Source organism: Lissotriton vulgaris, unplaced genomic scaffold (assembly GCF_964263255.1).
Source record: "Lissotriton vulgaris unplaced genomic scaffold, aLisVul1.2 SCAFFOLD_1138, whole genome shotgun sequence".
NCBI lineage: Eukaryota > Metazoa > Chordata > Amphibia > Caudata > Salamandridae > Lissotriton > Lissotriton vulgaris.
This window is the reverse complement of record NW_028244494.1, coordinates 442,494-455,340: the sequence shown is the minus strand read 5'-3', so window position 1 is coordinate 455,340 and position 12,847 is coordinate 442,494. Positions and strand designations below refer to the sequence as shown.

General features: G+C 41.1%; 1 protein-coding gene across 2 annotated transcripts in view; it reads right to left on the bottom strand.

The window, feature by feature from the left end:
- Nucleotides 1-12,847, bottom strand: part of LOC147667216 (la-related protein 7-like) — a 211,620-nt gene that overhangs the window by 99,298 nt on the left and 99,475 nt on the right. The window contains exons 9-10 of one of the 2 annotated variants that reach the window (XM_086948842.1): nucleotides 10,764-10,924; nucleotides 2,788-2,894 (exon numbers count right to left, since the gene is read on the bottom strand). In XM_086948842.1, coding sequence (XP_086804968.1) covers nucleotides 2,788-2,894; nucleotides 10,764-10,924 — 268 coding nt within the window. The remainder of the gene's footprint in view (nucleotides 1-2,787; nucleotides 2,895-10,763; nucleotides 10,925-12,847) is intronic. The other variant, XM_086948843.1, reaches the window with a different exon arrangement.

Below are 12,847 nucleotides of genomic sequence, written 5' to 3'. Positions count from 1 at the left end.
ATGTTACAAATAAGGGGTAATTTTTTCACCCAGCCCTTACTCTACTTGTGGATTATTTTTAAACAACCTGAGAAATATATCCCTGTTCTAGTTTGTTAATCGCTGCAGGATAATATTTCAACCAAGCATAGAACGTTAACACTTGGTGTCAGTCCAACAGATTCCCTGTGTGAAAACATACTTCTTTATGTCAATACAAATGACGACAGATGTGATACGTATGATATTGTGATGATATTGAATTTTTACTGACTAGGGTATGCAGTGCACGAGATTGAAGCATTCTTTAAACACGATGATTTTTTGTTCTATTTTATTTACATAATGTATCCTTCAAATGTAAGTCACAGTGTAAACAATAGCTGAAATTTGAAAGCTCATAAATTGTATTGAAAACTTTGTATTCCACAACTGCTATGACTGTGTTTCCATTAACAGTGACTAGGATATGCATTACGCAAGAGTGAAGCATTCCTTAAACACGATGATTCTACTTGTGGAATGTATCCTTTGAATGACATTTATGGTGTAAATATTAGCTGAAATTTGAAAGCTCATAAAATGGATTGAATCTGTTATCTCACAACTGCTATGATTGTGTCTCCATTAATAGGTATTTTCAAATATAATTTTAATTTTTAATAATTGAGAGCTTTTTGGGTGTTATATATATGATGTAGATTATCTCTTCAATGGATAGAGACAGTATTTTAATTATGGATCTGTTATCGTTTCTAGGGTACTCAAGATATGAAATCCATGTCCTGAGGATGGTCTCTCACACGAAAGATAGAGACCGAAACGTCGACTGTGGCTTTATCTACCATTGAATGTTTAATTAATTCTGTGATAGGTAGAAAAGCTTGAGCAATTGATGTAGTAAGGGCTGTGTAGACTAATGTATTTTCCCTTCTGCGTCATTGCTGTTCATCTTGTACCCAACATTTTAACTTGATTTGATAAAAGATTAAATACTTTTTTTTAAATATACACCCGTCTTTCAATCCCTTTTTGCTCTCTCCTTTTTCTGATCACTAACAAGTGACAGTCTTGAATATACATCAATCTCTGTTGTTGCATAACCAGCACTGGTGGGCTCAAATCACTAAGCCCACACGATTTAATTCCTTAAGTGATTCCAAAATTCTTGTTTTACTAAAATCCCTTGAAGTTATCTTCACCCTATCATACTTTTTGCCCAAACCCTCAAAGGTATACTGGGTTGCCCACTATTAACTCTCAGCCTGTAATAGCGGCGCAAGCAGCAAACCTTTCTCCTGAGGGGCGAGGAAGGAGGCAGCTCCAGCTCGAGCCGCAGAAAGTGGCCGGCTCGAACATTAAGCATGGCGGGCTGCTGCATATGAAAGTGTAATTTTCAAGAAAGAAATGGTTTCGGGAGCCCGCTATAAGAAAAGTGTGTGGCCGTGATTTTTCTAAATGAAATGCTGCATGCCAGAGAGCCGCACGTAACTAAAATAGAATACAGGGTTTTGTCTTTCATTAGAGCACTTTTCAAAGAACCAAACATCTTGCAAGTTTTTCGGCACATGAGGATTAGATGATTTGTAAATTAGGCCTGTAATCAATGTCGTGAAAGAACCAGCACCGCCTCTCCCCTACCTCCTCTACCGCCCAGGAACTCACAGGAATGACGGCACAAACGAAACAAACAAAAAAAAAACAGGGCAGAAACAGGATACTGAATCCCGCCCCTCCAGGACTCCCTGACCTGCCTCATGGTTGCCAAGGCGATATTTCTAAAAATATTGTCGTGCTACCGTAAGGCAGGTCATGGAGTCCTCGAGAGGCAGGATCCAGAGCAGACAAATCTGCTAAACAGGAGCTTTTTCCAATGGCAGGCCTCCGTTTCCAGAGGCCTGCCAATGGAAAAAATGGCCGTGGCTTCACGCCATACTGAAATCCCCTGCTCACAATATCTCTTTGCCTGCAGCAGGGCATGCCCTGCAATGCAGGCTTCGACCTAAAAACATGGGTCTCCCTCTACTGTTAAGTACTGCTCCCACAGCTCTGCTGTTCAGACAATAGTCTAGACTCTGGAGGGTAATGCCATCAGATAAATGTACTTTTCTAAACTTCAACAAGAGGCCTTACCCAGCTGTGGTGGTCACTGCCTTATACTTCTGTTTTTCCAAATGAGGACTTTCAAAGGCATTCATTTAAGGTTGATGGATGCTGGAAACCTAAATATCGAGTGGCGTCTGTACCACAATCAATAATAAACATTCAATGTGAGGGCTGCCTTCCTCATCTCAGGACTAAGTGTATGAAATCTGCATTTGTTCTTTTATTGAAATGCAACTACCGGAAGAAAAATTATTAATAACAAAGCCAAGAAAACAAGTCATTAGTCAACACAATAAAAAAATTGCTGAAAGAAAAGAACACAATACGGCACACAAAGCTGTATGATCCCTTGCACACAAAAAACAATACAGGGATATAGCTTCGCTTTGACCAATCCTGAAGACAGTCACAAACACATGTAAAGAGCAATGCTTTCAAAAGACAATGTCATAACGACTCAATGCAGGACCTTCATTCGAATAAAATTGAAAAAGCAAAAAAGTGAAGAATTTTCTGAAATTTTCAGGAATGTACAAATGAACAATGGGCAACTCGCCATCCTGCAAATATAGAACAATTTCTTTGCTGGTAATACTGGTTTCAGAAGCCACAAATAGAATTTTTTTTGTTACATCAAAGAAGGATTAATGGTCCTGTGGGTATGCTGGAAAAAAGAAACCTTAACAAAATAAGAACATTTACCTTGATCACTTTTCTCCCAGGGAGGGGCTCAGTGCATGTGAGCTTCACTATGACTCCAGTGACAAACTGTGGCCCCATCGGGCTTACCATTTCTTTGTCAGCAGCTACTATGAAAATGGGTAGGAAAAAACAGAATATATATACAAATAAGCGAAAAAAGTGATTATCACTACTTCACATTAAGTGATAAACTAGCATTATACCATCATTTTTCTTTTAAGTAATAAAGAGTTTGGTAAATATGTATGTGTTTAACATTGTATTTACAATGCCATAGTAAACAACTTTGATGTATATAATGCTTACAAATGCCAAAAAAAGATTAATATAATTTCATGTGAGTAGTCATCAATACCAGAAATGTAAGCAATGTAAATAATAATCGCAGTACCATGAGATGGAACAGCAGAGCTAAAAACCTTCATAATTCAGTACAAAATTCGGGACTGCATCATGTTGCATGGCAGAAAAAGGAAAAAAGTAATCTTTCCCCACTTTGTCATCAAACACCAACCCCAGTTCTTGCATTTCTTTCTTCTCCCATCCCCAAAATTGTGGAAGGTGATAGAATAGCATTTGCTACTTGAGGGGATACTCACGATACCGCAATCACTATGAAAAACATTTTTCTTTTCTTACTTTCCTTCAGAACTTGCTGAGAATCAGATTTTAAAATCTTAATTCTGGGATGGAAAACAGTATAGGCCAAACGAGGCTTTAATCAAACTGATTTCTGTAAAGAACTGGAATAATGGACAGTGGGGAGATATATCACAATCTCGTTGTACATTGCGACTAAGTTTCCACCATGCCCAAATAATCTGATACACCGAGATGAAGTGGTTTCTAAACAATTTGCTTAAGCTGTGCAGTAGTGTATTCTTCGGGCAAAAAACAATGGGAGAGTAAGAGTTTCTCCACAGGAGTGGTGGGGGGTACTCCTGGTCCCCTAGACCAATTATATATAAACAAAAAAGGAGTATCACCAAAGAGCCGGGAAGTGGCCCTACTAGGGATGGGGAAATATATGAAGACTCAAGGAGAATTGTTCCTTGTTTTAATAAACCCCTCACTCACCAACCTGGTTGGTGACATGCTTCATCATCGGGGCCCACCCGGATTGCCGAATGCCATCCGGGTGTGCTGCGACACCTGAATTACAGTGGAGCTGGTAATTTTTTTGCGTGGGAGAGGGGTAAAAGAAACAGAAAAAAGTGATTTAAAAATTGACACAGTATACCTTCAATAAAACTTTAATCTGAAGGTACTGGACAATAATAAAAACAAAGTGTAAGATATTAAAGAGGGTTACAATGGCCGACTATATCTATGTGGAAAAAAAGGAAAGGGTCTACATGTTTCAACCTCTGAGCGGGATTGCCAGGTTTTCGTCAGGACCGTATAAGCCTGGGCGGTCTGCGCACGCTAAGGCGCACCCGACCCTAGGCTAAGTGAAAAAAGTTGTTTGAATGTAAAATCACAGTCAAATATGGGCTGACTCACAAAAATTATTTGGTCAGAAAAAACACTTGAAATCGAGTGAGTAATGCCACATAGGAGATCTGGGACAGGACGCGATCCAGAATCTGTTGCGACCTGGAAGGGACTGGGTAGGTTGTGCCTAGATGCTGCCCGCCGACTCCATATTTGACTCTGAGGGGGCTGATGGCACCTTGAACCAAGTGCCTCAGGAAGTACCTGGTAATGCGGGCCCTTTAGGAAATATTAAGAGGGCCCTCAGGTCTAGCGGGAGTGCAAAAAGGAAGTCTAAGCCAATAGACAGGCAGGCTAAAAAAAATCTAATTAAATGCACCCTCTAAACCGGTCCTCAAATACAAGGTAGGTGCTCATTAATGGATAATACAGTCAATCAGGATATGTTTGAGGCCTTTAAATCCACAATGAGCTGTATGTTGAATGATAGGCTGAATCCTATTGTAGACAAATTGAATCACATCGAGAAGATCTTGGTAGAACAAATTAAGCATTTAGATTCCTCAAATATCCCCAATTCAGTGCCTTCAAATTTGAATATAGTCACTAGGACGCCATGCCCTCCACCTGCAGAAGCAGCAGTCTGCCACCCTCCCAACAGTACTTAACACTGTAGCACCAATATGGTTGCAAATAACTTAGGTAGGTTAGCGGACTGTGTAAGTGCTAGATCAGATACTATTGGGGATCGACCAACTACTGGGCAGGGACAGGCTATTCAGTGGACAGGTAGAGCCTTGGCTGAGCACCAGGGACCCCCCATTTGTGCCAATCAGAACTTAGCAGTTGTCCATCTTCCACCACAATCTACGCCCCTGGTAGTGATTCTGACAAATGTCCCGCCACTCCCCCATGGATTACAGGAGAATTTTACACAACTTAGAAACAACGTAACCCATTGGCTATTAAGTAATACCTCCATGGGACCAATGGTGGAATGTAACATCATTATGGCGCGTCGAGTGGGGTGGATAGAGATCTCGAGGAAACACGAAGGGGGCGACTGTATCATTGTGAATTTTAATAGCAGTTACCTTGTGGATAGAATTCTTCGGGATGTTTACCTTAATTCCACTCATAGAGACTATGGTATAAAGGCTCTTCCCCAGAAGTCGGTTGAATTCAAATTCGCTTTTTAATGGACCGGCTCAAAGATCTTCTGTGGCGTTGGGGGCGGGTCCTTCTTTACAACTTGGAGGTGTAGGGCGACCTGATGGGCACCAGTCGGTCCCCAGGCTGGAGCTCTCAAATAGATTCTCAGCCCTCTCTAGGCTGGAAGAGTGTGACTGACTATATTTGAGGCCCGAGGCAGCAGGAGAATTATCCCAACAGCAGGAGGACCTTTGCCCAACCACCCAAGATACTGTGTCTGGTGGTATGGAGGAGTTAGGGAGGTATAGCCCCCGGCAGCAGGCATCACTATTGGTGGGAGCCCCCGTAAAGCAGCCTAACCTGGAAACATATAATGGTCGGTAGTGAAATATTGCAGGTTTAGCAGGGAAAATCCAGGACCCTGTGTGGTAGCAGTTTATCAAGCAGTTTACTGTGGTTTGTCTACAGGAGACATGGCTGGTTGACTGCAACCTATTGTTGGAGGGTTAAAAAGCCTTTTTTGTCCCTGCATTACCGTCAGTGCACGGTAGAGCTAGTGGTGGCGTGGCCATATTCATAGCACTGGCAGTGACCTGCAAGATCCAGCAACTCCCCTTTTTCAAAAAAGATATCCATGCAATCATCCTGAAAAGAGGAAAGAATAGCCTGGGAATCATTAATTTCTATAATACCATGGCTTTACAGGGAGAGGGTAAAATTGCCCAGTTAAGCACCCTTCTAAGGAAGATGTGTGGTTCTTTTACAAACAGCCTTATGGTAAAGGGAGACTAACATCCACCCTTGTGGTGACCCTGCAACCACCTGTTTGAAAGAGCTGGGGTGTGCAAGGATGCGGGGCTTTCATTTTGAGCACTCTGCACAGGGCGATGACCTTAGTAGTTTGCTTAACCTTTTTGACTTGCTTCCCTTAATGGCATTTTCTGCTCCGCTTAGCAAACAGTGTGTACCCTCGTTTAAAGGTCGGTATAAGGGCTCTTTTATTGACCATATTTTGATCTCAGCTGGTTTACAGAGAAACTTACAAAGGTTTGCAATTCTAGATAGTGCATTTAGTGATCATAATCCCATCTTTGTACTTCTGGTGGGGCGGGGCTGTTGTTGAGTCAAGACAGAGTTCCGGTGACAGGTAGGATGAGATCTACAGATGGAAGGCGTAGAATAAAGTGGTCACAGGTCGCCCCGGATTTATTTTACAGTGAGGTGAAAGCTAAATGCGCAGTCGAGATTGCATCTCGTGTGTCTCCCGACACCTGTCCTGGGGGAGTCCTGAACACTTTTGATGGTATTACCTCCAAGGTAGGGATTTTGTTAAGTGCCCCTTCCCACAGAGCATCGCCCTCTGAACCTACATGGTTTGACGCCTCCTGTTCTAAGGCTGCAAGACTTTTAAAGGAAGCTTTAAAAACTATACCAAGAGACCAACCTTTGATCAGTGCCCAACGTCTCACATAAAAGCAGGCACTGGCTTTTAGGAAGAGAGAATTGAAGGAGGAAACCTGGCGAGAACTACTAGAGCCTAGTACTCTAGCAAGTAGTTCTAGAATTTGGAGCATTATTAATCGCCCCCTATTCGAGAAGTTAAGGGACAGAGAAATGCGCACAAATATAACCGAGGATGAATGGGTGGCACATTTTACAACTATATTTAAGGGTGTGATGGTACCTGAACAACCCTGAGCTAGGGTAATATGTATGTCCCGATAATATTTGAACAGAAGGAGGTGGAGTTGGGCAACATGGGGCTATCTGGTAATAAAGCCCCAGGCCCGGATGGAATCCCTCCAAACCTTTTTAAATCTAATCCTCCTTTTTGGTCACCGGTCCTGGCGGCCGTGATCACCGAGGCGGCCAGGGTCGGTTTTCCGGAGTCCTGGAGCATTTCAACAATTGTAACGGTTTCAAGAAGGGGGACCGTAATAGCACTTTGTGCTACAGACCAATCTCCCTCCTTGATTCTGTGGTCAAGGTCGTTGGTGGGGTAATCTTGAAAAGATTAGCCTCCTGGGCGGAGGAGCATGCGATAATCGCAGACATTCAATATGGGTTCTGCTCAGGGCATTCCACTTTAACCCAAAGCCTTCATTTATACTTGATCCTGGGGAAGTATACAATCGCCCGTCAGGGTACGCTCTACATGGCCTTCATTGATTTATCCTCCGCTTTTGACTGTGTCAATCAGGGGAAATTGTGGCAATCCATGAGAGCCATGGGGGTGGAGGATAACTTAGTTTGATTCCTCGAGGATCTGCATAGGGTTACTAAGGCTAACATCAGATATGCTGAGGATCTCCGTGTCTCAAGGGACTTTAACGTCGAGAGGGGTGTTCGGCAGGGATGCATTTTGGCCCCGTTTTTTTTTAATCTATATATAAATGACCTACACAAGACGCTGGTAAAAACAGGGGCTGGCTTTCCTTAAGTGGGTCGACGGGGTTTGCCTGTGCTGCTTTATGTGGACGATGCTGTTCTCATTGCTAGAACAGCAAAGGGCTTGCAGACCCTCCTTGACACCTTTTGGAGCTTTATGGAGGATCGCGACCTAGCAATTAATAACTCTAAATCTTACATCATGCAGGTCGGGATCCGTCCGAAGGAGTACCCATTTAAAGTGGGCAATGAAAATGTGCCCCTGACAACGCCATTTTCTTTTTTGGGTGTCTTGCTGGACGATAAACTGAATTGGGGACCTCTTATCCAGCGGACCAAGGGGGGAGGTTACAAGGGCCAATACAGCAATCTTCAACTGTGCCACCAAAATGGGTAAGCGCCCATTGGCGGCAATGTTGAAGTTATACCAGTCAAAAAGTGTCGCCATTGCGAGCTATGGGAGTGAACTATGAGGCTATGTTACAACTGATGCCCTACAGGTGGTGGAGAACTATTTTTTAAAACGCTTCCTTGGAGTGCCAAGGGGTACATCCAACCTGGTGGTCCAAGAAGAAGTGGGGCTACCTTATATCAGTGACAATCTAGCTATGCACCCCCTTTTGCTCTGGCTTAATTGCTGGTTGAATGATGATCTAGCCCTTAACCATCAGATTCTAAGGGATATTCTAAGTCTGGATTTCAAGCTACGAATTCCGTGGTTAAAATATATTAAGGGCTGTTTTGAAGAGTTGGGGCGACCTGATTTATTTTTAAAACCTGATCTTATTACCATGGAGGATGTGGATTATGTCAAGAAGACTTTTATGACAATTAAAAAGCTGGATAGTGATCACATTGAACTGGGGAAACACAGTGTTCGTAAATATGTGATGCTCAAAACCATTCCCTCTATGAAACCGTATCTTTTGTGGCCTCCGTCTACACATGAGCGGTTTTTAATTGGTCAGGTTTTGTTTGGATAATTTTCATTTGCTTTTAGCTGTCCCAAAGGGGAGCTGCAGGGCACAGGTGCTAGCACCCTGTGGCTGCGACGGAGTGTCTCCACAGGATCTGCTGCACTTCATGTTTTTTTGTAATTTTTACATTGTTCCTCATAGATACTTTTTAATACCACTTTTAAAGAAGCTGAATTTTATTCAGGTCCGCCCTGCCCTATTTTACCTACAATTGTTGAAACCAGATTGTATACCATTTGTAGTTGGCTTTTTAAGTCTGTCTTGTGATCCAGAATCTGTATGGAGAACTGATAGTCACTTTACGGCATGGTATCTCTATTTCCTGCTTTTATATTTTTTATAATGTTTGCTTGTGCCCTGTTTATCCTCCATAATCATGTGTCAGATGTAGATATTCTAATCCTACTGTATTCTATTGGATCAATTATTACTTTTTGATGTTATGAATTGTATTTTGTGCCCTGTTTTATCTTCCATAATCATGTGTCAGATGTGGATATTCTAACCCTACTGTATTCTATTGGATCAATTATTACTTTTAATGATATGAATTGTATTTTAAAAATTGTTTTATGATGCTGTGCAACTTTTATGGCTTTATTCATGAAGCTGAATAAAGTATTTTGACTTGAAAATAAACATTGAATGGGTGTAAAAATTGTGCACAATTATTTAATGGAAAAATTCAGAATAATATGAGCAAGTCATACCGCAGTCTTATTCATTAAAGCTAACTCCATTTTCACCTATATTCAAAACCGTAATATTTTGCCTGGTTGATCTACGTTGAGGTTGATCAGCCTCGGCACAACAGCCCCCTCTAGAATGACTGTCCTTTTGTGGTTGATCCACTTGACAAGATCAATCCTATTGTGAAGATCGATCCTCTTGCTGGGGTGGAATCTAATGTTGAGATTGATCTTCTTTTCAAACTTCCGAGTTGCCTGCAAGATCTGATATCATGTACATCTTGAGGTCGATTGAACAGAATCATCCTCTGTGTCTGTACCGGCAGTGTGGTGTATACACCACCTCTGAAGGAGAGGGGAGGATTTCAGTATAATGGATGGGTGCTTTTGCAAACTTAGCAAGGATGAGCTTAGTTGTCTCTCATCCATGTCTACATTTATGGCTAGATTATGATAAGATCAAATACCGCCTCTCTGTTTCCCTGTTGTACTCCTCTTTGAAATTTCTTTGAGGGAGACTCCGCCGAATTTTCGTGAAACAACATTGGGCATGTAAAGGTTTTACTTTTACTCTTATTACAATTGTACTTGTTATTCTCCATGGATAAGGAGGTATTTCTGGGGATATAAGGAAGGTTAATATTCATAAAGGGAATTTTCTATAAATATCACCCCAGAGTCACTGCTATAAGACCTAAGAAGTAAAGATTATAGTGAAGTCTGAAAACAATGTGGAAAAAATATAAAGCTGTTCCTGTGTCTTCCTTGACGATGACTATCAACAGTGTGTCATTATCACTCTGAGAACTTGTTTTTTGTGGGTGTGTTGCTGCCTTCCCTGAGAACTTGCTAACACCCCATAAAGACCCTGGAGTCACAGCTGGGAAAAGATGATCTGAGGAAGAGCTTATTTGCTTGTACCGTAAGAGGTTCAGGGAAAGTGATCACAAGTCATCTAACTAACACCTGAAGGCAGAAGACTGACAAAACTATTTCTAAAATTATGAACCCAACATTAAATGGTAGTAAAGTACACAGCAAGTACACCTTGAACAGAAACATGCTGCATACCATAACTTCAATGCAATGTTTCTAGGGCTCCTACGCGGATCTAGGATAATGAAAAGTGGAATATGATAGAGAGGCACAAAAATGAGAATAGAATGTAACACTACAAAATATTTCATATTACAGGTGTCTACTGCTTTGCATGTATTTGGCAATGGACTGCAATCACAGAGGCCAAAGGCATTATCTCACAGATATATGGGCTAAACAAATGAATCAAGGAAAGCCACCAACACTGTATATTATACCTGGCATCAATTTTAATTACCTTTTCCATTTTTTATTTCAGGCTTGCATTGTCCAGTAGCCTCAGTTTCCATCTGCCCTGCATTCTCATTTTGTTTCATTTGCGACATTGCTTTCTTTAGAGCAGCCATACTGGCTTTTTGTAACGCCAAATACTCAACTTTAAGATCCATCCATTCCTTCCTGTATGAGAAAGAGAGTAGAGTAAGGAATGGCTAGTAGGAGAAGAGTTCTTTGTAGTACTCAAGGAACAATGCAAAACAAATCCACTTTTTCTCAAAAGACTAATGCCATTGTCCCAAGCACTCAGGAAGTACTGTGTGGAAAGACCACTCATGAAATAGCAATAAAATGCCTTTTGATGTTGCATTGGGAAAGGACCACCTATGGAGCCTGAATTTCATACGTCTATCATAGCCTGCAGTATAGGAGTTTGCAATTACTGCATATCTTTCCTCTTTTCAACCTCTTTTCTCTGTGCAAAGACATTTATTTTTTTAAGTTGCACGTGTGCTGACTTACCGAAAAGCTAACAGGATCTTGATCAGGCACAAACACTGTTTTCTCATAGCCTAGCATTTGCTCGATACTCAGATGGGGCACTGGTCAAGAGTAATCACAGGAAATGGCAACAAGCATTTGCAATGCAATAGGTCTTGCATTAGGAAAGTTTGAGCTATCGGTATTGTAAATGACACATTTTTTATTTATGTGTTGGTTTTTAAAATAGCGAAATTAATAGCTTTGTCATTTACAATGCCAATAGTTTTAACTTTTGCAAATGTGACACCCATAGCATTTGTAATGCAATATGTGTTGTATTTACGTGACTTAGATGTATTGATAGTACAAATAACAATGGCTTTTAATTTTTTTTAATAATTAATACTTAAATAAAAGTTATTGTAATTTATAATGGCAATAGCTTAAACTTGTGTAAATAACTTTTGTGAAGATTATGTTCAGTGTATTTTATTGTGACGAAAATCCAAGAACAGAAGTTAAATATTTACATCTTTTTGTGACATTTGTAATAAAGCTTGAAACAGTGAGAACATATTTAAACCAGTTGTTGTTGAATGGTTGCACAGATTGATGCTGTGGTGGCGTTCAGTGATGCTGTGGTAGCGCACAGAGATGTTGTGGTGCCCCTGAGTGATGCTATGGTCGTGCTGAGTGATGCGATAGATGGATAGAGTGTAATTATGTGGTGTGTAACTATGTGGCACTGAGTGGTATTTGGAGTGTAAGTTGCATTGAGTGCAGTGTAATTATGTGGCACTGAGTGGTATTTGGAGTGTATGTTGCGTTGAGCGCAGTGTAAATATGTAGCATATACTTATGTGGCACTGAGTGGTATTTGGAGTATAAGTTGCATTGAGTGCAGTGTAATTATGTGGCACTGAGTGGTATTTGGAGTGTATGTTGCGTTGAGCGCAGTGTAAATATGTAGCATATACTTATGTGGCACTGAGTGGTATTTGGAGTGCATGTTGCGTTGAGCGCAGTGTAATTATGTAGCATATAATTATGTAGCACTGAGTGGTAATGTGTGGAGTGTATGTTGTATTCAGTAGAGTGTAATTGTGTGGCGTGTAATTATGTGGCACTGAGTGGTATTGTTTGGACTGTAAGTTGCATTGAGTGCATTGTTAATTATGTAGCATATAATTATGTGGCACTGAGTGGAATTGTGTGGAGTGTGCGTTGCATTCAGTAGAGTGTAATTATGTGGTGTGTAATTATGTGGCGCTGAGTGGTTTTTGGAGTGTATGTTGCATTGAGTGCAGTGTAATTATGTGGCGTGTAACTATGTGACACTGAGTGGTATTGGAGTGTATGTTGCATTGAGGGTAGTGCAATTATGTGGCATTGAGGGCAGTGCAATTATGTGGCATGTAACTATGTGGCACTGAGTGGTATTTGGAGTGTATGTTGCATCGAGTGCAGTGTTATTATGTGGCGTGTAATTATGTGGCACAGAGTGGTAATTGGAGTGTATGTTGCATTGAGTGCAGTGTAATTATGAGGCTTTGTAACTATGTGGCACTGAGTGGCATTTGGAGTGTATGTTGCATGGAGCGCAGTGTAATTATGTGGCGTGTA